Source organism: Schistocerca cancellata, chromosome 10 (assembly GCF_023864275.1).
Source record: "Schistocerca cancellata isolate TAMUIC-IGC-003103 chromosome 10, iqSchCanc2.1, whole genome shotgun sequence".
Classification (NCBI taxonomy): domain Eukaryota; kingdom Metazoa; phylum Arthropoda; class Insecta; order Orthoptera; family Acrididae; genus Schistocerca; species Schistocerca cancellata.
The window spans coordinates 4,963,878-4,987,762 of record NC_064635.1 but is presented as its reverse complement, the minus strand read 5'-3'; the positions used below and the strand labels follow the sequence as shown (position 1 = coordinate 4,987,762).

The 23,885-nt window shown below is 47.9% G+C and overlaps 1 protein-coding gene across 2 annotated transcripts in view; it reads right to left on the bottom strand.

The window, feature by feature from the left end:
- LOC126106479 (GILT-like protein 1) overlaps positions 1 to 23,885 on the bottom strand; it is a 91,548-nt gene that overhangs the window by 46,331 nt on the left and 21,332 nt on the right. For both annotated transcript variants that reach the window (XM_049912778.1, XM_049912779.1), the window contains exons 4-5: positions 19,013 to 19,159; positions 14,864 to 14,932 (exon numbers count right to left, since the gene is read on the bottom strand). In XM_049912778.1, coding sequence (XP_049768735.1) covers positions 14,864 to 14,932; positions 19,013 to 19,159 — 216 coding nt within the window. The remainder of the gene's footprint in view (positions 1 to 14,863; positions 14,933 to 19,012; positions 19,160 to 23,885) is intronic.

Here is a 23,885-nt window from a genome sequence, read left to right as displayed (position 1 = left end):
CTAGGTTGCAGAATTCCTTAACTTCATTGACTTCGTGACCATCAATCCTCATGTTAAGTTTCTCGCTGTTCTCTTTTCTACTACTTCTCATTACCTTCGTCTTTCTCCGATTTACTCTCAAACCATACTGTGTACTCATTAGACTGTTCATTCCGTTCAGCAGATCATTTAATTCTTCTTCACTTTCACTCAGGATAGCAATGTCATCAGCGAATCGTATCATTGATATCCTTTCACCTTGTATTTTAATTCCACTCCTGAACCTTGCTTCCTCGATGTACAGATTGAAGAGCAGGGGCGAAAGGCTACAGCCTTGTTTTACACCCTTCTTAATACGAGCACTTCGTTCTTGATCGTCCACTCTTATTATTCCCTCTTGGTTGTTGTACATATTGTATATGACCCGTCTCTCCCTACAGCTTACCCCTACTTTTTTCAGAATCTCGAACAGCTTGCACCATTTTATGTTGTCGAACGCTTTTTCCACGTCGACAAATCCTATGAAAGTGTCTTGATTTTTCTTTAGCCTTGCTTCCATTATTAGCCGTAACGTCAGAATTACCTCTCTCGTCCCTTTACATTTCGTAAAGCCAAACTGATCGTCACCTAGCGCATTCTCAATTTTCTTTTCCATTCTTCTGTATATTATTCTTGTAAGCAGCTTCGATGCATGAGCTGTTAAGCTGATTGTGCAATAATTCTCGCACTTGTCAGCTCTTGCCGTCTTCGGAATTGTGTGGATGATGCTTTTCCGAAAGTCAGATGTTACATCGCCAGACTGATATATTCTACACACCAACGTGATTAGTCGTTTTGTTGCCACTTCCCCCAGTGATTTTAGAAATTCTGATGGAATGTTATCTATCCCTTCTGGCTTATTTGACCGTAAGTCCTCCAAAGCTCTTTTAAATTCCGAGTCTAATACTGGATCCCCTATCTCTTCTAAATCGACTCCTGTTTCTTCTTCTATCACATCAGACAAATCTTCACCCTCATAGAGGCTTTCAATGTATTCTTTCCACCTATCTGCTCTCTCCTCTGCATTTAACAGTGGAATTCCCGTTGCACTCTTAATGTTACCACCGTTGCTTTTAATGTCACCAAAGGTTATTTTGACTTTCCTGTATGCTGAGTCTGTCCTTCCGACAATCATATCGTTTTCGATGTCTTCACATTTTTCCTGCAGCCATTTCGTCTTAGCTTCCCTGCACTTCCTATTTGTTTCATTCCTCAGCGGCTTGTTTTCTGTATTCCTGATTTTCCCGGAACATGTTTGTACTTCCTCCTTTCATCAATCAACTGAAGTATTTCTTCTGTTACCCATGGTTTCTTCGCAGCTATCTTCTCTGTACCTATGTTTTCCTTCCCATCTTCTGTGATGGCCCTTTTTAGAGATGTCCAGTCCTCTTCAACTGTACTGCCTACTGCGCTATTCCTTATTGCTGTATCTATAGCGTTAGAGAACTTTAAACGTATCTCGTCATTCCTTAGTACTTCCGTATCCCACTTCTTTGCGTATTGATTCTTCCTGACTAATGTCTTTAACTTCAGCCTACTCTTCATCACTACTATATTGTGATATGAGTCTATATCTGCTCCTGGGTACGCCTTACAATCCAGTATCTGATTTCGGAATCTCTGTGTGACCATGATGTAATCTAATTGAAATCTTCCCGTATCTCCCGGCCTTTTCCAAGTATACCTCCTCCTCTTGTGATTCTTAAACAGGGTATTCGCTATTACTAGCTGAAACTTGTTACAGAACTCAATTAGTCTTTCTCCTCTTTCATTCCTTGTCCCAAGCCCATATTCTCCTGTAAGCTTTTCTTCTACTCCTTCCCCTACAACTGCATTCCAGTCGCCCATGACTATTAGATTTTCGTCCCCCTTTACATACTGCATTACCCTTTCAACATACTCACACACTTTCTCTATCTGTTCATCTTCAGCTTGCGACGTCTGCATGTGTACCTGAACTATCGTTGTCGGTGTTGGTCTGCTGTCGATTCTGATTAGAACAACCCGGTCACTGAACTGTTCACAGTAACACACCCTCTGTCCTACCTTCCTCTTCATAACGAATCCTACACCTGTTATACCATTTTCTGCTGCTGTTGATATTACCCGATACTCATCTGACCAGAAATCCTTGTCTTCCTTCCACTTCACTTCACTGACCCCTACTATATCTAGATTGAGCCTTTGCATTTCCCTTTTCAGATTTTTTAGTTTTCCTACCACGTTCAAGCTTCTGACATTCCACGCCCCGACTCGTAGAACGTTATCCTTTCGTAGATTATTCAATCTTTTTCTCATGGTAACCTCCCCCTTGGCAGTCCCCTCCCAGAGATCCGAATGAGGGACTATTCCGGAATCTTTTGCCAATGGAGAAATCATCATGACATTTCTTCAATTACAGGCCACATGTCCTGTGGATACACGTTACGTGTCTTTAATGCAGTGGTTTCCATTGCCTTCTGCATCCTCATGTCGTTGATCATTGCTGATTCTTCCGCCTTTAGGGGTAATTTCCCACCCCTAGGACAAGAGAGTTCCCTCTATCCGCTCCTCCGCCCTCTTTGACAAGGCCGTTGGCAGAATGAGGCTGACTTCTTATGCCGGAAGTCTTTTTTTTTTCTTTTTGTTTAATGAACCGCTACAGGAGCAGGACGACGAGTAGGGCAGGGGTCGACACCCGAAGCCTGGCCATCCCGCCGCCACGCCCAAGCAACGTGTTCGAGTTCGAGGATCGAAGGATCAGGAAGAGGATGTAGTGGGTTTGTCGATGTTGTTTTATTTATTTATTTCTTTAATTTTTTATAACATTTTTTATAGATTTATTTTTGTTTCATTACAAAGAAAGATCCTACAACTGCCGTAGCCGAGCGTCCGAATCGTCTTCTCGTCTATTGGGAGGGGTTCCCCCCTATTCCGTCCGTAGAGGATCAATATGCTCCAGGATTCTTCTTTATTTTCAGCGTCTCATACCCGGAACGCCCCAGTGAGCAGGAGGATCCGCAAATAATGAACCTAAATAATTTGCGAAACGAGTTCTGTACTTCGGGTGGCGGCTGAAAGCTGCATGTGTCGTCATCAATAGGGACGAAAAGTCGAGTATGCCTTTGGGAGCATCGCAAAATGTGTAGTAAACGGCCATGCCTTTCAGCCAGTTAACGGCGTTCGTTCTTGTTGATGGAAAGTATACGCTGTCGGGGCGCAACACTTCATCAGGGGAGATAGACTCCGGCAATCGCCGCAAGAGTAACGCCAGCATGCGCTGCGTCAGTAGCCAGCACTCGCTGGTCGCGGCACACGTCAGACGGTGTGCGTCCGAGTCAGCGACTGAGCATGTCGGACACAGGGGGTCGTCCGTCAGATGTATGGAATGTAGCCTCTGACGGGTAGCGAACTTCCCATTCACAACCACGTACCACAATGAACGCACCGTCGTAGGTAGAAAAGGCGTGTGTACCGCTCGCCACACCGTGTTCCAGGCAACTTCAGGATGTCTGTGGGTGACCGTATTTACAGGTTGCCGCTGTTGATAGAGGCGATAATAGTCTTTTGTGCTGGGCTTCCGTGTCGTCGGAAGTTCTGACCGTAAGTAGCTGAAGTCAATCAAGAACTCTCTGATGTGGGTGAGTGCCGGTGAAATGTGTCCTACAGAAACCGGGGGATGCAGAGAGTGTGGCGCCACTCCCGCTATCAGGGTGCCCGTCAGAGTGGCGTGGGCAGAGGTCCACTTGCGACGCATAGTGTTGAGATAAAGCGATCGCGCACGGTTATATACATGAATTAAACCGATACCGCCCGCCCGCTGCGGCAGCGTCAGGATGGCGTATCGGACTTTAAAAACCAGACCGGTGGTTACGAAATGTCCATATGCTGCTTGAAATCTGTCGGCCATCGTAGCCGTCAAGGGAAGGATATGCGCAAAATAGTTCAGTTTTGAGACAAGATAGTTGTTGACATAACGTGTTCTGAGAAGCATATCCAAGCGACGCAGTTTGTTGTCCTGCAGCAGAGCACGTGTCTGGTGTAGGAGCCGGCGGTACGTAGCCGCCGCCGTGCGGCGGACATTGCTATAGAATTGCACTCCTAAACACTTGAGTACGGGCACCTTGTCAAAGGGCACCGCCGTTGTGTATTTTGTCTTCTTCACGTTGATGACGCTCCCAGCGACCGCCCCGTACTGGCGTAGCCACTGTAGCGCCACATGCATTTCATCCTCTGATCTGGCAAGGAACACCACGTCATCGGCGAATGCACCACAACGAAAGGTCACGTCCCGCATGGAAATACCAGTTTATCGCTACCGTAGACCTTGTAAAGCTGGTTCAAGCGCTGCCGCAAATAATATACCCGACAGGGGGCACCCTTGTCGCACTGACCGTCCCACAACAATGTGACTAGACTGATAGCCGTTGACCATCATGCGGGAGCGCGCTCCGTGGACCAGTCGAAGGACCACCTGTGCAGACTCCGGAGAGAGGCCCATGTGTTGCAAAACTGCGCGTAAGAAGCCGTGGTCGACGCGGTCGAATGCGTGGTCAAAATCTACGGCGACAAGGGCGCCTCGTATTTTGCAGGCCGCCGGCAAAGCAATTACGTCGCGGTATGCTCCTAGCGCCGTATGAATGTTGCTGACACCACCTAAGCATGTTTGATCAGAAGAGAATGGTAGCATTTGAGATGTGGTGCTATAGATGAATGTTGAAAATTAGGTAGGCTGATAAGGTAAGGAATGAAGAGGTTCTACGCAGAATCCGAGAGGAAAGGAATATGTGGAAAACACTGATAAGGAGAAGGGACAGGATGATAGGACATCTGCTAAGACATGAGGGAATGACTTCCATCGTACTAGAGGGAGATGTAGAGGGCAAAAACTGTAGAGGAAGACAGAGATTGGAATACGTCAAGCAAATAATTGAGGACGTAGGTTGCAAGTGCTACTCTGAGATGAAGAGGTTAGCACAGGAAAGGAATTCGTGGAGGGCCGCATCAAACAAGTCAGTAGACTAATGACCAAAAAAAAAAAAAAAGGCTTAGCCACAGCCTAGGGAATGTTTCCAGAATGAGAGTTTCACTCTGCAGCGGAGTGTGTGCAATATCCTTTCTTTCAGTGCTAGTTCTGCATGGTTCGCAGGAGAGCTTCTGTAAAGTTTGGAAGGTAGAAGACGAGTTACTGGCAGAGCATTCACACAAGGTTGGCGCCGGTGGCGACACCTACAACGTGCTAACATGAGGAAAGTTTCCAACCGATTTCTCATACACAAACAGCTGTTCACCGGCGTTGCCTGGTGAAACGTTGTCGTGATGCCTCGTGTAAGGAGGAGAAATGCGTACCATCACGTTTCCGACTTTGATAAAGGTCGGATTGTAGCCTATCGAGATTGCGGTTTATCGTATCGCGACATTGCTGCTTGCGTTGGTCGAGATCCAATGACTGTTAGCAGAATATGGAATCGGTGGGTTCAGGAGGGTAATACGGAACGCCGTGCTGGATCCCAACGGCCTCGTATCACTAGCAGTCGAGATGACAGGCATCCTATCCACATGGCTGTAACGGATCGTGGAGCCACGTCTCGATCCCTGAGTCAACAGATGGCGACGTTTGCAAGACAACAACCATCTGCACGAATAGTTCGACGACGTTTGCAGCAGCACGGACTATCAGCTCGGAGACCGTGGCTGCTGTTACCCTTGACGCTGCATCACAGACAGGAGCGCCTGCGATGGTGTACTCAACGACGAACCTGGGTGCACGAATGGCAAAACGTCATTTTTTCGGATGAATCCAGGTACTGTTTACAGCATCGTGATGTTTGCATTCGTGTTTGGCGACATCGCGGTGAACGCACATAGAAAGCGTGTATTCATCGCCATACTGGCGTATCATCCGGTGTGATGGTATGGGGTGCCATAGGTTACACGTCTCGGTCACCTCTTGTCCGCATTGTCGGTACTTTGAACAGTGGACGCTACATTTCAGATGTCCCGATAGCGGTGTGGAGACGCGCGCGGAGGATACGGACGAAGATCTTGTAGTCGTTGTTGAGGAGTGTGAGTGGGCGGAAGTCCTGCCACCTACAACCACCATTCGGTTTCGGTACTGGGATCAAGATGCCTTCTGTGAATTCTGTGGGGACAGTGAAATCAGGGCGGAGCAGGTCTTGAAACATTTGGAGCCACTTGTCACCCATAAGGTGGTAAAAAGTGCGGTAGAATTCCAGGGGTAAACCGTCCGGTCCAGGCGACTTGTTCGGTGCACCACGTGCCAAGGCCGATGTCAGCTCGTCGGGTGTAATGGGCAACAGCAGACTATCATCGGGTGCCAAGTCCCGAGGGGCGGGAAAATCGTGCAACAGCTCGTCATAATCACGTACATTTCGCGGATCTTCCATGTACAAGGTCCCATAGTGTCTGGCGAACGTGTGCGCGATGTCCGTTTGTGTCACTGCGCGGCCGCCCTCCTCCGTGTTTACCGCCGTAATGAGCTGACGTTTGCGGTGGCGCCTCTCGCGCACAATGTGATACACTGACGCCGTTTCGTTGGGGATACAGTTTTGCTCTCGCGCACGGATGCGGACACCTTCGAGCTGCTCGGTCCTGATGCGAAGTAGACGAGCTTTGATGCGTTGTACGGACATCTGACGTTCGGGAGACGGCGGTTGCGTCGCCAGCTCACGTAACGCTGTATAGTAAAATTCCGATGTTGCCCTTTGCCAGTTCGATCTGTCACGCCCGTAGGCCATCAAGGTCTTTCTGAGTGCAGGTTTGACACATCCCAGCCACCACAGGAACGCGGAAGCATACAGGGGCAGGCGCCTGATACATCGACGCCACGTGTCAGTGACTGCTCGCCGACACGCTTCCTCGCGAAGGAGGGAGACGTTCAGCGTCCACGGGCCCCTGCTGCGTCTTGTGAGTTGTCGGGGTAAGGTGACAGTGCAGATGTACGCGAGATGGTCCGTGAAGGCCGTCGGCCAGAGTTCTGCATCACGGGTTGCTGTGCGGAGGGCACGCGAGACGTATATCCGGTCCAGACGACTGGCAGAATCGCTGGTAAAGTGCGTATATCCACTCTGGGTCCCATGATGTAAGAGCCATGTGTCGTGGAGCGCGAGGTCACGTATCAATGCTTGTAGAGCCGGGCATGGGACGTAATGCGGTATCTGGTCCTCGGGCCGCAGAACACTGTTAAAATCGCCGCCCACTATGTAATGGTCCATATTTCCTTGCAAAAGTGGGGCTACCTCCTCCGAATAGAAGACATGCCTGTCACCACGGTGCGAATTACCGGAGGGAGCGTAGACGTTAATGAGGCGGACTGCGCCAAGTGTGAGTGCGATGCCTCGCCCGTTCGGCATCTACGTCGCGTCCGTCGCGTCTATGCCATCTCGGAGAAGGATGGCCGTTCCTCCTGCGCCATCACCTACGGGTAGGCTGTAGGTGGTGTAGCCATACAGGTCTAAACGCAGCCCGGGACGGACCTCCTGGAGAAGGGCAATGTCCAAGTCTGCCGCTCTGATCATGTCGTGTAACATGCGGGTCTTGACAGTAGAGTGGACACCATTTACATTGACCGTTCCCACACGGTATGACTGAGACATATCAAGTGGCGGAGGCAGTGTGCCGGTGCAAGCCCACAGTGATCTCACACACCACACAGCCATCCAGCTGCATGCTGTTCATTACTGTGCCGTATGAGTCCCTGACTGGCAGAGCCCTCCGGGCTCAATGTCAGCCGTGGGCTCTGGTGGAGATATCGATGTTTTCTGTGCATCATCTGCCTCCATATCGTCTGTCCAATCACCAAGAGACGATTGTGATGCCGTTGGTGGCTGGTCGTTTGCACAGGAGCCCACATTTTGGGAGTCGACGCAATGCGCCTCGTTTTCTGGGCCACCAAATTTAGGAGTGTTCCTTGTCTTCAGGCACCTTTTGGTGAATGATGCCACTGCAGTCCGTTGCAGTTGTGGACGAGTCAACGAAGTCGATGTCTTCCGCTGGCTTCACATCCCTGTCCTGTTCTTCAAATGACAATCGCCTCTTCTTGTGTCGCTAGGGTGATTTTTGCTTTCGGGTCCGACATCCACTGGAGGGCGGGCTCGACACAGTCTCGGTCGCTAGGAACCCCTGTGTCCGATTCCGACAGTGACGGTGGCTGGGTGCCCACGACGTTGCGGTGGGCAGAGGCTGTAGGAACATCTGCACCGTTGGGCTGCGGCGTCGTCGACGGCGCTGACTCTCCAACGGAGCTGGCAGCGGCTTGAGGAGGTAGCAGGTTTTGATCATCCATCACATCATGTCGTGCCGCTTCCACGTATGTTAGCGGGAGAGAGGTCATAGTGGATCGTTGGGGAAGTTCATTGCGGGGCACCTGAACGAGGCGGCGCTGCAGACACTCAGTTCTAACATGGCCTTCCTGGCCGCAGCCCGGGCAGGTCCTCGGTTGTCCATCATATATAACAATTGCGCGGCAGCTACCAACGAAAACATATGACGGAACTTGCTTCTTAAGTTCTATGCGCACTTGTCGTACCCCGTTAAGGACAGGGTACGTTTCGAATGTGTTCCATTTCTCCTCTGTGTGGCTCAAAACTGTGCCGTATGGCCGCAGCGCATCAACGACTAGGTTGGCAGGAACTTCGAACGGTAGTTCAAAGATGCGCACGGTACGCACCCCCAGACCAGCACGGTCAACTCCTACCACGCTCACGTTACCGTCTGCGTGACAGAAGCGAAAGCCGTTTGCAGATCGTTGGAGTAATCTGTCGCAGGCCGCTTCGTCAATCAGTTTGAGGTACACTGTGCTGGTTACAATAGACAGATGAATTCCTATCAGTTCTTGTGGTTCTATGTGCATGATGTCTCGTAGAAACCGTTCAATTTCATGGGCCTTCGGTCTCGTGTACGATGCGTTGAACGTTAGTTTGATTGTAGCTTTTCGATATGAGAACGCCATGTCGGGTCGGTTCAGGTACCATACCGCAATACAACGACGCGACCGCGCGCTAGCGGGTAAACAACAACACCTGCGGAGCACTGCCCGGCGCGCCGAGCCCGTCCGCACGGTATCACGGCTGAAAGCCGATTGAAGTCTTCGGCCGCCAATGCTGATTATTTATCAAAATTTAGGCAGTGGCGGGGATCGAAGCCGGGACCGAAGACGTTTTGATTATGAATCAAAGACGCTACCCCTAGACCACGGGTACCCCTGTGGCTAAGTCATGTCTCCGCAACTTCTGTAAAGTTTGGAAGGTGGGAGACGAGGTACTGGCAGAAGTAAAGCTGCGAGGACGGGGCGTGAGTCGTGCTTGGGTAGCTCAGTTGGTAGAGCACTTGCCCGCGAAAGGCAAAGGTCCCGAGTTCGAGTCTCCGCCCGGCACACAGCTTTAATCTGGCAGGAAGTTTCATATCAGCGCGCACTCCACTGCAGAGTGAAAATCTCATTCAAGAAAATATGTGTTTACTGTCACTGTGAGACTGAGAAATATAAATACGCTATCAAGTGAAAAGTATCTGGGGGCCTCTATGTAATAGGGAACTGACCACTATGTGGCACAAGAAGCGACCCACCAGTGTAAAAGAAGGGGAGAAGGAGGGGGGGGGGGGTATTGTGAAGCAGGAGAACTCTGCGATTTCGAACGTGGACTAGTAATTGGACGTCACCTGAGTAACAAATCTACCGTGGACATTTCAGCCCTGCTAATGTCGCCCAAGTCATGTGATGGAGAAGTAGTAATGCGAAGTAACGACCACAGATAAATCGAGACTAGGAAGACCTGACAGACGGGGACCGTTGGGCGTTGCGGAAGGTGATTGAACTGTGAAGACAATCACGTTAAAGCAGCGGAAGGAACCATTAGTGAGTTCCAGTGTGCTACGGGGCAGTCCAGCTAGCGCTAAGACTGTGAGTAGGGAGCTACAGAGAATGGTGTACGACGGTTTAGCAGTCCCTCGTGAGCCACGCACGTCTGCGGTCAGCCCTAAGCGGCGCTCGAGTTGGTGTGGAGAGCAACACTGTCGCACAGTGGGTGACTGGGAGCGAGTGGCACGGAGTGGCGAATCGTGCTGTACCCTGGGCAATCATATGGATACACTTCGGTTCGGCGAATAAGTGGAGAAAGTCAGCTACCATCATGTATAGTGCCAAGAGCGAGGTATGGACGAGGTATTATTACGGTATGGCGGCATTTTTCGTGGTCCCCTTATTTCGTTCAATATAAAACACTCGAGGTGCAAGAGTATGAGCACATTTTACATCGCTTTGGGTACTGCGTACAGCAGAGGAACTGTTCGGAGATGATTCTTTGTGTCAGCATGACAATGCACCCTGTTGGAAGCAGCATCTACGGGGCAATGGTCGGGGGACTCTGACGTTCCCAACGGGCACTCACCTACCCCGAGTTCCGACCTGGACCGAATGGAATACGTTTCGGATACGTCAGGCCGTTGACTTGGCTCCAAACCCTAGCGTCCGACGTCACTAACTCCTCTGGTCTCAGCTCTTGGACAAATCTATCGTCTCGGCTCCTCTTACACGCAAAGTATCTCTGACATAATTCAGACCGCCATATTATACGAGGGTCGTTCAATAAGTAGTGCCCCACTTGTACACTCCTGGAAATTGAAATAAGAACACCGTAAATTCATTGTCCCAGGAAGGGGAAACTTTATTGACACATTCCTGGGGTCAGATACATCACATGATCACACTGACAGAACCACAGGCACATAGACACAGGCAACAGAGCATGCACAATGTCGGCACTAGTACAGTGTATATCCACCTTTCGCAGCAATGCAGGCTGCTATTCTCCCATGGAGACGATCGTAGAGATGCTGGATGTAGTCCTGTGGAACGGCTTGCCATGCCATTTCCACCTGGCGCCTCAGTTGGACCAGCGTTCGTGCTGGACGTGCAGACCGCGTGAGACGACGCTTCATCCAGTCCCAAACGTGCTCAATGGGGGACAGATCCGGAGATCTTGCTGGCCAGGGTAGTTGACTTACACCTTCTAGAGCACGTTGGGTGGCACGGGATACATGCGGACGTGCATTGTCCTGTTGGAACAGCAACTTCCCTTGCCGGTCTAGGAATGGTAGAACGATGGGTTCGATGACGGTTTGGATGTACCGTGCACTATTCAGTGTCCCCTCGACGATGACCAGTGGTGTACGGCCAGTGTAGGAGATCGCTCCCCACACAATGATGCCGGGTGTTGGCCCTGTGTGCCTCGGTCGTATGCAGTCCTGATTGTGGCGCTCACCTGCACGGCGCCAAACACGCATACGACCATCATTGGCACCAAGGCAGAAGCGACTCTCATCGCTGAAGACGACACGTCTCCATTCGTCCCTCCATTCACGCCTGTCGCGACACCACTGGAGGCGGGCTGCACGATGTTGGGGCGTGAGCGGAAGACGGCCTAACGGTGTGCGGGACCGTAGCCCAGCTTCATGGAGACGGTTGCGAATGGTCCTCGCCGATACCCCAGGAGCAACAGTGTCCCTAATATGCTGGGAAGTGGCGGTGCGGTCCCCTACGGCACTGCGTAGGATCCTACGGTCTTGGCGGGCATCCGTGCGTCGCTGCGGTCCGGTCCCAGGTCGACGGGCACGTGCACCTTCCGCCGACCAATGGCGACAACATCGATGTACTGTGGAGACCTCACGCCCCACGTGTTGAGCAATTCGGCGGTACGTCCACCCGGCCTCCCGCATGCCCACTATACGCCCTCGCTCAAAGTCTGTCAACTGCACATACGGTTCACGTCCACGCTGTCGCGGCATGCTACCAGTGTTAAAGACTGCGATGGAGCTCCGTATGCCACGGCAAACTGGCTGACACTGACGGCGGCGGTGCAGAAATTCTGCGCAGCTAGCGCCATTCGACGGCCAACACCGCGGTTCCTGGTGTGTCCGCTGTGCCGTGCGTGTGATCATTGCTTGTACAGCCCTCTCGCAGTGTCCGGAGCAAGTATGGTGGGTCTGACACACCAGTGTCAATGTGTTCTTTTTTCCATTTCGAGGAGTGTATTTTCTCCGAACATATTTATTGTCAAGAGCCAGAATTTGGTAACAATATACATCAAGAGGCCTTGTCCACGTCCTATTTTTCTACGTACTCTTTGTTACGTTCTACGGCCCTACGGCAATGTTATGGAAGAGCATGTACTCCCTGCCTGTAGAAGCTCTTGTCCTGTACATGTAGCCATGTTCTCACTGCATGACTGACACTCTCATCATCTTCAAAGTGTCTTCCCCATAGAGAATCTTTAAGCGATCTGAAGAGATGGAAATCCGAGGTTGCCAGGTCCGCACTGTAGGGTTCACGAGGCAGTGAAGTCCGACATGTTCCCGGTGTTGCAGCCACATGTAGTAAGCATTGCTAGACACGGTGGAGAATGGCAAAACAGAGGCACGCCGGCGACCGAGGCATTGCTAAGTAGGCAGGCACAGATAGCCTTGCTGACAGCAGCAGTCTACCAACAGACTGATGCAAGGACGCACACAGACCGAGCGCCGAGCGAAGCCTGGAGAGTGCTGAGTAAAGTGAAGTGTGGCCAGTACGCTAAGTTACGCTGCAATATACTGCGGGAGTAATTACAAGAAGCTGCCACTGAGGGTAAAAAACGTCCTCCTGTCGGATATAAATAGTGGAGCGCAGGCAGCGACAGACAGACAGAAGCCATTAGGAAGCAGTTAGGATCTGAGGACGGACGTGGGCCGTGTCCGAATGTACAGTCTTCGTAGGTGACGATTCCGGAAGCCTGTTCCAGCTCGCAGGAGTCATCCGTTCGCCGCCAGATGTCAACTTCAGCTCTGGAGTTCAGCCCGAGTTCGGTCGTCACCGTGGCTGATAACTACAGCGAGAACTTCCAGCAGGACCGGCCGCAGCGCGGCCTCGGTCACAGGCGCCGCCGGGGACTGACGCCCGGACTTCACGGCAACCGGGTCACGGCGCGTGGTCCGTCCGTGACGGGAGCTCGCGGACATCGCGACTGACGGCTCTTCTCCACCACAGGGCGTCCTGGCTTCAGCGGAGCACCGGTGGCCTGGGGCTCCGAGTGCGGTCAGCGGCGCGCGTTGCGCGCATTGCCGGAGAACCTACACAGTGGCAGCCAGGCGGAGGGATCCGCAGGGCTGGACAGCGACGACGAGGGAGACATTGTAAAGAAAGTTCAGTAAATAACTGTAATACTGCACGCCGTCCCAGTCTTTGGCGCAGCCACTGTGTCTGCTGCTAACAATCGGTGCAGAAGGCGTAACACCGGGTTCTCAGGCTTGTGTGTGGGCGTGCATTATCGTGTTGGAGCAAGATTACTGCTGGATTCTTGTCCGATCGAACACGTCGGAAACGGTTCTTGAGTTTATTCAGAGTCTTCATGTATGCCTCTGAATTGATGGTTGACCATCTTGGTGTCACATCCACGAGAATAACGCCATCACAGTCTTCTTTTGTGGTGAATGAGAATAATGCCACACAATGGACTGGCTTTTTGTTTCCGGTGCAAAGTGGTGCACCCAGCTTTCACCCCCCCCCCTTTCCCCCCGTAACGATCCGTGACAGAAAGGATTCTCCGTCGATCTCTAATCGCTCCAGTTCCAGCAGTTCACATGAAATAGCCTTTCTTTGAATCTTGTGAGCATTCGTGGAACCCATCGTGAGCACTGCCTTGAATATCCGAGTGTCTCGATCACTGGAGACGCACTTCCATTGCTGACCGACAACTGTGGAGCCAATTGTCGAGTTGCGATGCGCCGGTCGGCACGAATAATGGCAGCCGCACGATCCAGCAGGTCTGGAGCAGCGGCTGTGACAGGACGTCTCGACCGTGGCTGATCACGCAGCTGTGTTCCTGCATTTCCTGAGGCTGAAACTTCCTTTACCCACCACCCAACTCTACTGCTATGAACTGCAGCATCGCCATACATTGCACACAAACGTTTATGGATGTTCACCACGGTTTCTTTTTCTGCACACAAGAATTCAATAACAGCGCCGCTGCTTGTAACGTGAGTCGTGTGTAGACTCCGTTCTGACGCTATACTACGGTTCTGCCATCGGCCAGAACGGTTCTAGACTTCACCGGCGCACAGAACAAACACCAAATGTGAAGCACCAACAAGGACGTTTCTCTATGTATATAACGGCTTTTTGAAGATATGCGGGGCATTACTTACTGAATGACCTTCCTACAATGCCCAACAGCACGTATCAGGATGCTTTTCATCAGGTAGTATATTTCATTCAATTGTGACTTATAAAATGAGAAAATCCAAATGAATTACCTCAGATACAGCACCATGTCGCTCGGTGGAGCAAGAGAAGAGACTAGTTAAACCTGTTTCACGACTGTCAAACCTGGACTGGAGACTGATTTTTAAACACCACCTGGAACAACTAATGAGATGGTACTGCAAGGAAATGGAGGAAAAACTACTGTTGCTCAGTTATCAACCGATAATTTAGTTGGTAAAGGAGAGAAGTTCGTGTGTGGAGGGGGGTAGGCGGGGTAGGGGGAGGTGGTAAAAACTGACGACAGTGGGCAGGGTTACGTGGATGTATGTTGCAGTATTTACGCATAGATGAAGAAATTAACACTTCCTCCTTTTCTTCCGTCATCTTTCTCCTATCCCGTCTAGTACGGAGCCCGCTGCGCTCGTGATGTGGCAAAACTATTTTCTGTGACTTTACGGCCGGGTGCCGTAATTACGAAACCCTACACTAATACACAAAACGCTACAAACTTTTATAACCTCGCGGATTCAATTTAATCAGTAGGAACACACGTAAGTCATGTAGGACACGTAACTTTGAACAGTGACTTGAAACGAAAATGGGTTTACTTACCGTTTCTTGGGAGAGCTTAACAACTTCTTCCCAGAAGTCATACAAGATGGCCGTCTGGTTGCCTCTGTTCTGAAAAAGAAGTAAAGAAAAGTTGTAGGAGCGCGAAAGAGGAACAATTCGACCTGAAAACACCAACAGACATGTGGTACAAATATTCTCGATACGACCCCGGTAGCATGGGTCACCAGCCGTCTCGCTCTTGACCATTAATGCTGCACCGGTCGGTTAAACCGCATTCTCTACAAACTTAGGTACATAAAAGCTTTTGTGAAAGAGCCAAGTTACATACATGGTGAAACATATTTTCAAAAGTAAAAAACGAAAAAATTTGTTTTTCTCTAAGAAAGGGACTATGATAAAATAGACTGCACGAAAAATGTGTCGGTGTGAACCGAGACATCTGCAATAGCCTACACCTTAAATTTCTAATCTGTGACGTGAAGACATCTTGGTGAGAGGCAGTCCATGAAACAGTGGCAACAGAGGAAAATGTAAATGAAGCGAATGTGACACCCAGCAACCAATACAAGACTTGTAACATGGAGCACAGCCTGACTGATAGATTCCTAGGTCTGGTACAATTGAAGGACCGAATTATATAATCTAAATAATTTAGTGATAATACAAATAACAAAACCATCCAATCTTAAAGCACACGCCGTGTTAAAACCAACAAATATAAGGCTATAATTTCGCTAATGCGAAATACAGTGTATTTCAAAATTAGAAGAGGTGAAACAACATTCTTCACAGACTTATCGATGCACGTAAAACAACGGCCTAGATATCGCGACGCTGGTCAAAATGCAAAACACGATTCGAATGTTATTTGTACATTATTCGTCCTGAAGGATAAAAGAAGTTAGTGACAAACGAAGAGTAGTGGTGTGTCTTCTTGGTGTGTAGAAGTCTTGTCTTGAGAGAGAAGCAAGTTCCGCAACAAAAGGAAGACAGATACCAACAATTTACGAACTGGAGTTGAAAATGTTTCTGTTAGTGATAAGTGGAAACTGTATCATTCTAGATTAATTAAAACTTCCGGGCTGAATTGCCCTCGTCAACATGTAAGACTACTTCTCCTTCCTGACATTTCGTTGCCTACTGCGGCCAAGTTTTACACATGGACCACGGCAACTCAGGCCGGAAGTTTTAACTAATGAAGACGCCGGCCGTGAAATCTTACATGTTATGATGTATCATTCTAGATTCAACTGAAGACGCCTTGAATTAAAAGGTGAAATGCGTCTGGAACAAATAAAATACACTGCAGCGAGAAAAAGGTTTTTATCTACAAAAGGAATATTTTTATGCTTGCTGCAGATGATGTGCATACAAACAAACTTTTTACCTTTGTGGCGTTAGTCGTAAGACTACACACGCGGATTACGTTTTCACTTTAAAACGGAAAAACTAAATGGCAGTCCTTTAACAACAATCACTGAAGTCATCGACTGAGTGGTACAAGAGATGAATACCGTATGTCTGGAGTGGCAGCGAAGAGTGTCATAAATCAGAAAGAGACTGCGAACTCAGCTGGAAGTCTTCTCCTTGTATCGCCCAGCCAGACAAAGAAGTCGCATGTCGCACCGGGGAACGACACACAACTCGTGGGCAGTTGGTTTTGTCGCTGTCGGAAAGCCTTTCGTTCGCACGTACTTCCGCAACCCTCTCCATTTTTTTCAAGGAAAATAGAGCACACATAAAAAAGCGTGTACAGGCTAGGTGATCATGGGGACAGTTCAAAATTGGTTTCGAGAGAATGTTAGGCGTTGTGGATACGAAGCAACAGGTCTTCCAAACTAAGTCAGAACTACTGGAAACATGTTTTTGTCGGCTTAACACCATCGCTTTATAATACCAGTGTACTACTAGAATGTTCTTGACTTTTAGTACATTCTGACATCGGCTGATAACATGTGGTGGTAGTAGTAGTATGGTATTCTGCCTTACAGCAGGTCTTGTCATGGGTTAAGCCTCTTCCACATTTGTCTGTCCACAACCAGTCTTTTCATTTCTGAATATTTGTCTCCTTTGATATTGTCCAGCATTTGATCTTTTTCTCTTCCAATTTTTCCCTCCACCATTCCTTATATTCCTTCCTTCAATAAACAGTCGATCCTCAAACAAAGTCCAATCCAGTTCCGTTTTCTCTTTCTGTTGACTTTCAGCATGTTTCTTTCTTCTCCAACTTCTCTTAATACTTCTTCATTCCTTACTCGGTCTTCCCATTTCACTTTTTCCATTCTTCTCCATATCCACATCTCTAGTGCCTCCAATCTTCTTTCATCTTCCTTCCTCGATGTCCAGCTCTCCGCACTATATAGTGCAATGCTCCAGATGTAACATTTGGCAAGTCTTTTCCTCAGATCTTTGTTTAGTGGTCGACAAAGTAATTTCTGTTTCCTCTTGAATCCTTCTTTTGCCATTGCAATTCTTTTCCTAATTTATCTTGAGCAATACATATCATCCATTATTACACTTCCCAAGTAATTGAAGTTATTCACTTGCTCTATTTCCTCTCCCCCTATTTTCATACGACATTTTCTCCCCTTTCAAACAATTACCATGCTTTTCGTTTTCTTCTTGTTAATTTTCATTCCATATTCTTCTAATTTTGTGTTTACATCACCAAACATTTGTTCCATCTCTCTTGTACTCTCTGTCATCACAACCATGTCGTCTGCAAATCTTATACACTCCACTCTCCGACCCTCTATACAAACTCCTCTCCTTCCATCAAAACTTTCACTAATAATTTCCTCCAGATATATACTGAACAGTGTTGGTGATAAACAACAACCTTGTCTTACACCTCTTCCCAGTTCAATTTCTTCACTCATCACACCTCCTATTCTTACTCTTGCTCTCTGGATCAAATATAAATTTCTAATTCTAATTCAACAAGAGAGTTCTCTTAGCCTGTCTCACCTCAATTCTCCACAACCCTACCTGCACGTGGTGCCCCCGTTAAGCTGAGCAACGTAGTGGAAGGTTGGGTAACCAACTCCAGCGGGAAACTGGGTCAGTGAGCCGACAGGATGTGGAGGACAGTGGAAGGCAATGGGAAACCACCACTGGAATTACTTCCCTAGGCGTTCATGGGATGGACCTCTTTGTACTCCAGAGGTAAAGCTTCCCCTCAATCGGATCTCCGGGAGGGGAATACAACGATGACTCGATGACTACAAAGATTAGGACAAATGGAAAAGGAATGGAGGAGGAGAAGAAGAAGAAGACGAAGAAGGAAGGGTTGGGACTTGGAATGCCTTAACCCTTCTCCAGGAAGGGAAATTAGAAAACGCCAAACATGAAATGATAACATGAGGGGGGAATCAGGAACTGAAGTTACAATGTTACTGGAAGCTTTCGCAACGCAGAACCGTTTGGTATCTTTCAGCTGCAAGAAGAACAGTGACTAACGGTGAAATAGTTTTGAGATTTCACGACAAGCGAATATCTCTCTCTCTCTCTCTCTCTCTCTCTCTCTCTCTCTCTCTCTCTCTCTCTCTGTCGCTGCGCGGACGTGTGTGTGTATGTGGGGGGAGGGGACGGGGTGCAGGGTATCATATGAGATCAGGTCCCCCAAAATTGAATTTTCTTCTGTATCGTGTAATCAGTGGATGAGAATATTTAGAAAAACAAAACAAACAAACAAAAACAGAGGAAGATTATGAACGGAGACAACGGGACAAGGAAACAGTTTCAAATATATAATCACCTAAATAAAGTAGGATATCATACAACCACAAAATTGAATTGTAATTGCCGTGGTGAAGAAAAGCATTAAACAGGATGGAGAAGCTGGGGTGTGGAATGCGGTGCAGACAGTGAAGAAATATATCGGTTAAATATTGTGAGTATAGAGTGGTTTTGCACAGCGCTGAAAGCTGGACGAGAAGGAAGTAGAGAGACTGAAGTCGTGTGAGATGTGGATTTGAAGACTGATGGAAAACATAATAGTCAATAAGAGTTAAGGACAACAAGTGTTAAGAAATAAGAACATTTTTGTGCTATCTCGAATGAATTTGACGGGCAACTTTATTAGCCTTACTAAACGCCGGTGTTAATAGCAACAATGATTTAAGGAACGCCTTTCTCTTCACACAGAGTGCTACTGGAACAGACCGTGTTGTACTTTGTTCGACTCACCCCGTTCAGTGTGACTGTCGGGACACTTGTCAGCGGAGGGCTCAGGTCTTTCGTGGTGTTCCCGTACGCCCTCATCAGTTCGCTACCAGCTGTACCGTTTGCGCACTCGGAAATGGTTGAGAACGGCAGGCCCAACTCGTCAGCACACTGCAAGAGGAAAAAAAAGTATGTCAGTAAAAATATTATAATGAGAAAGTGAAGTGGCTGTGCAAGTACGCAGCTACTCAGCAACCACTGAAAGACGACTGTGCGGTATTAGACTACTTTTTTTTTTTAAAAAAAGAAGCATAAACTAAAGTTCAGTACATACAACGCAGGAGTAAATACATCAGCAGAACTGAAAATTACTGTGTACTCTTCAGAGGGAACTGTAGGGGCTCACTGTATTTACGCAGACGGCATTCTGGGAACCGCTTGGATCTGCGTAACTCCGTCAGTAGAAGGTAGATGAAGCTGTAGCACATAATGTAGTCTTTAGAAAGCTGAGCAGGTCGCAAGGTAGTAAGTGATTAACTGGACACAAAATGACTTCATTGATCCAAAATGAAGCGTTTTGGCTTGTGCCATGATCGGATAACCGGTCAAAACTAGAGCATTACATATAAAACTACACATGAAGTAAAATAAAATAAAATCAGTTACAAAACCAGTACATGAAGTGAAACGTAAGGCATACACCCTGACCGTCCGCTGTGGCCGAGCGGTTCTAGGCGCTTTAGTCCGGACCCGCGCTGCTGCTACGGTCACAGGTTCGAATCCTGCCTCGGGCATGGATGTGTGTGATGTCCTTAGGTTAGTTAGGTTTAAGTCCAGGGAACTGATGACCTCAGATGTTAAGTCCCGTGGTGCTTAGAGCCATTTGAACAATAGGCCCTGGCAACGAACGTAACCAGTGTGAACCTGATAGTCAAGTGATATTAACGTAACCAACATGAACAGGCTGAACAAGAATCCTGAGCTCTGTAATTTTTTTTGTTTTTTTTAAAGGACTATGGGACCAAAGAGCTGAGGTCATCGGTCCCTAGGCTTATGGACTACCCATGCCCGCCAACGGCTCTGTGTACAAAGTACATAAATTTTAACACAAGGTGGCGGTACGGGAATGGCTATGGGATATTACAGCACCGTAAAGCTTGGCTCAGGCTTTATTATGAATAACAATGAGACAGCACAATATTTCAGATATGTGATAGAAAGAGGCAACAACGTTCAGAGCTATGCTTCATCCCCTGCGCTCCCTTCTATCCCCTACTATCACCCCTCCCACCACCACCAGCCTCCACTACTCCCTCCATTGTGGTTTGTTTTTCCTTTTTTCTTCGCATGCTGGCACTAAATGTTTTTATTTATTATAACTTACGTATCACTTTTTTATGCTATGTCTCACAATGCCTTGGTTACATGTAGTAGTCACCTGTCGGTATCCAAATTTAAGAATTTTAGAGTATTTCAGTTATTAGCATACACTGACCGTTGGTATAAAAGCCTTTGTTTGGATTTCGTATATTTTCCTCCCCCCTCGCAACAACATACCCTCAATCTCTCCCTTCCTTCGTTTCCAACAGCACTCCTCTTCCCCCCCCCCTTTTTCCCCCGTCACGCCTAATATTTTATTAGCATCTTACCTTGTAATGGTGTATAGTACTTGTTTTTTACTCCTCTACCTGTGTCATACGGTTGCTGTGTGTTGCTTTGCTAATAGTTTATCAGTATGTTACATCTTGTCTATGCTGTTGTGCAGATCGTGTGCGCTCACTAGTATAAGCCAAAAACGTTGCTATTAGTGGTCCATTCTACTACGATATAGTGAATTTTTGACGTCATATGATTGTTTATCCTTACCATGAATTTTTGGCAGTGCATTTAATATATTACGACGTTGGATTCTGCCATACCATACAAAAAGATCAGTGATTCTGAACTTTAGGTCACATGTACTACATCCGCCATTTCAATAAATAATGTTTGGCTGTTAGTACTTCTGTATTTTACATTTTGTCTGCGCTGTGTATAAAAACTTTAACTCCATAGAGTAATCGACCATGCAGCAGCGTATGATCACGCGTAGTTGAGTTTACCCCAGATTGTACAACACTTCAGTTAGCACTTGCAGCATTATTCGGCTGGAATAACTGTGTCCCAAAACTAGCAATACGTCTGAGATTTGTCAGGACCGCTTAGCCACTCCCCCACCGTGCAGGCAGAATAACGTGGAGGATACACACTGAAGAGCCAAAGAAACAGTACGCCTTCTTAAGATCGTGCAGAGCCCCCGCAAGCCCACAGGAGTGAGGCACCACGACGTGGCGCTGACTCGAGTAGTGTGTGGAGTAGGGCCGGAGGGAACTGACTCCGCAAGAGTACGTGACGGTGGAGATCTGAACAGCACGCCGCAAGGCATCACACGTATGCTCGATAATGTTCATATCTGGGGAGTTTGGTGGCCAGCGGAAATGTTTAAACTCAGAAGAGTGTTCCTGGAGCCACTCTGTAGCAATTCTGACGTGTGGAGTGTCGATTTGTCCCGCTGCAATCGCCAAAGTCCGTCGGGATGCACAGTGGACATGGATGGACGCAGGTGATCAGACAGGATGTTGTATCCAGACCTCTCACGAATCCCACATCACTCCAACGCATATGTCCCACACCATTACAGAGCCTCCACCAGCTTGAACAGTCCCCTGCTGACACGCAGGGTCTGTGGCGTCATGAGGTTGTCTCCATCCGCTCGATAGAATCGGAAACGAGATTCGTCCGACCAGGCAAAATATTTCCAGTCATCAACAGTCCAATGTCGGTGTTGACGGGCTCAGGCGAGGGGTAATGGTTTGTGTCGTGCAGTTATTAAGGGTAGACGAGTGGGCCTTCGGCTCCGAAAGCCCATATGGAAGGTGTTTCGTTTAATGGTTCGCACGCTGACACGTGTTGATGGCGCAGCATTGGAATCTGCAGCCATTTTTCAGGAGGGTTGCACTTCTGTCTCTTCAGTACTCGTTCGTTCCGTTCTTGCAGGATATTTCTCCGGCCGCAGCGATGTCGGAGATTCGATGTTTTGCCGGATTCGTGATATTCACGGTACACTCGTGAAATGGTAGTTCGGGGAAAGCCCCACTTCATCGCTACCACGGAGATGTGTGCCATCGCTCGTGCGCCGACTAAAACACCACGTTCAAACTCATTTAAATCTTGATAACCTGCCATTGTAGCAGCAGTAACCGTTCTGACAACTGTACCGGACAGTTGTGGTCTTATATAGGCGTTGCCGACAGCAGTTTCTTTGGCTCTTCGGTGTATTTATACGGCAGCATCACTGATCGTCGAACACTAAAAAATGTGCTCAGCACGTGACACGTGTTGCAGCTTTTCGTAAGCCCATACATAGTGATTTGTATTTAAATTCGTTCAGCTGCCATCAACCATCGCAAACAATTAGTGTACTTAAAACACTTGTAGACAGAGCTCATGTAGTGTCACATGCAGATAGTTTGCCTGAAGAGCTTGCCCACCTGAAGAGGGTTTTCAAAGAGAATGGATATTCTACCCGGCAAATTAGCAAGGCACTTGCAATTAAGCCAGAGAATCAGGTAGTGGAGAAAGAAGAAAGCACACCTACTAATTCTTTAGCTTTTCTTCCCTTTGTTGGCAACATTTCCTTCCAAATTGCAAGAATCCTCCACGGTTTCGAAGTGAAAGTGATTTTGCGTCCACCATCGAAGATTTCCGACCTGCTGGCATCAGTGAAAGACGATCTGGTATAGCGGAAGGCGGGAATTTATAAAATACCTTGTCAGTGTGGCATGTCATATATAGGACAGACATTGCGAACAGTGGAAGAACGTTGCACTGAACATCAACGCTGTACTCGCCTTTCGCAACCTAGCAAGTCTGCAATTGCTGAGCACTGCACCTCCAGTGGACACTCAATGGAGTATGACAACACAACAATTTTGGCCACAGCAACATCCTTTTGGGACTCCGTCATAAAAGAATCAGTGGAAATTCGCATGACACACAATCTTATGAACCGTGACAATGGCCACCAGCTAGATAATGCGTGGTACCCCGTCATCTCTAAGATCTGCCTGTAACACCATAGCTCTAATGCTCTACTGATTTATTTTGCCTTTTGTTTTATTTAATGTTACATCTTTGAGCTTCTGTAAATCTGTTTAAATCGATAACAAAAAATTGTATACTCCTTTCTTTGTTAAAACTTTGATGTCATGGTTTCATTCTATGCAATGTAGTATATCTGTCATTTAAATTCTTTGTCCCAACTGGAGGGAGACAAAACTTACTGTATATATTTGGAATTTGTTTAAATAATATTGTTTAGAACTACCTATATGTGCAAATGATATGTTTTGTTTAAAATGATTGTTTGCTGTTATGTACACTGCTGACCATCATTTAGGATTCTGAGTTATTTTGTGTGTAAGAGGTAGTGAGGTTCCCCTCGGGAACGGAACTGTATAGCGTGCGCAAATTGTGGTTGGCCTAGGTAGAAAAGGTGGAACGAGAGTCAGTCGGGGACAAGCTACCAAACTGTGAACTGCCCATGTAAAAGTTGTATACTGTGCTGGTTTCGAGAGAGGCTTCTCCTGACGCTTTACACTGCCTCGGTTGGATGGATGAAGAGATGGAATTTTTCTGAAATTGGTATCTATCATCGCCACCAAGAAATGACAGAGTCCAGCAATTCTGCCTGCAAACTCACCTACCAACATGCAATCGCCACCACATTGCGCAATCACTGTAACGGAACACTATAATAATGTACAGTGAAGGATCAGCTTATTGGATGTGTTAGTGAGCTCAAATATAAGGTAATTTATAACAGAACTTACGTATCTACCTTGATTTTTTTTTCCTT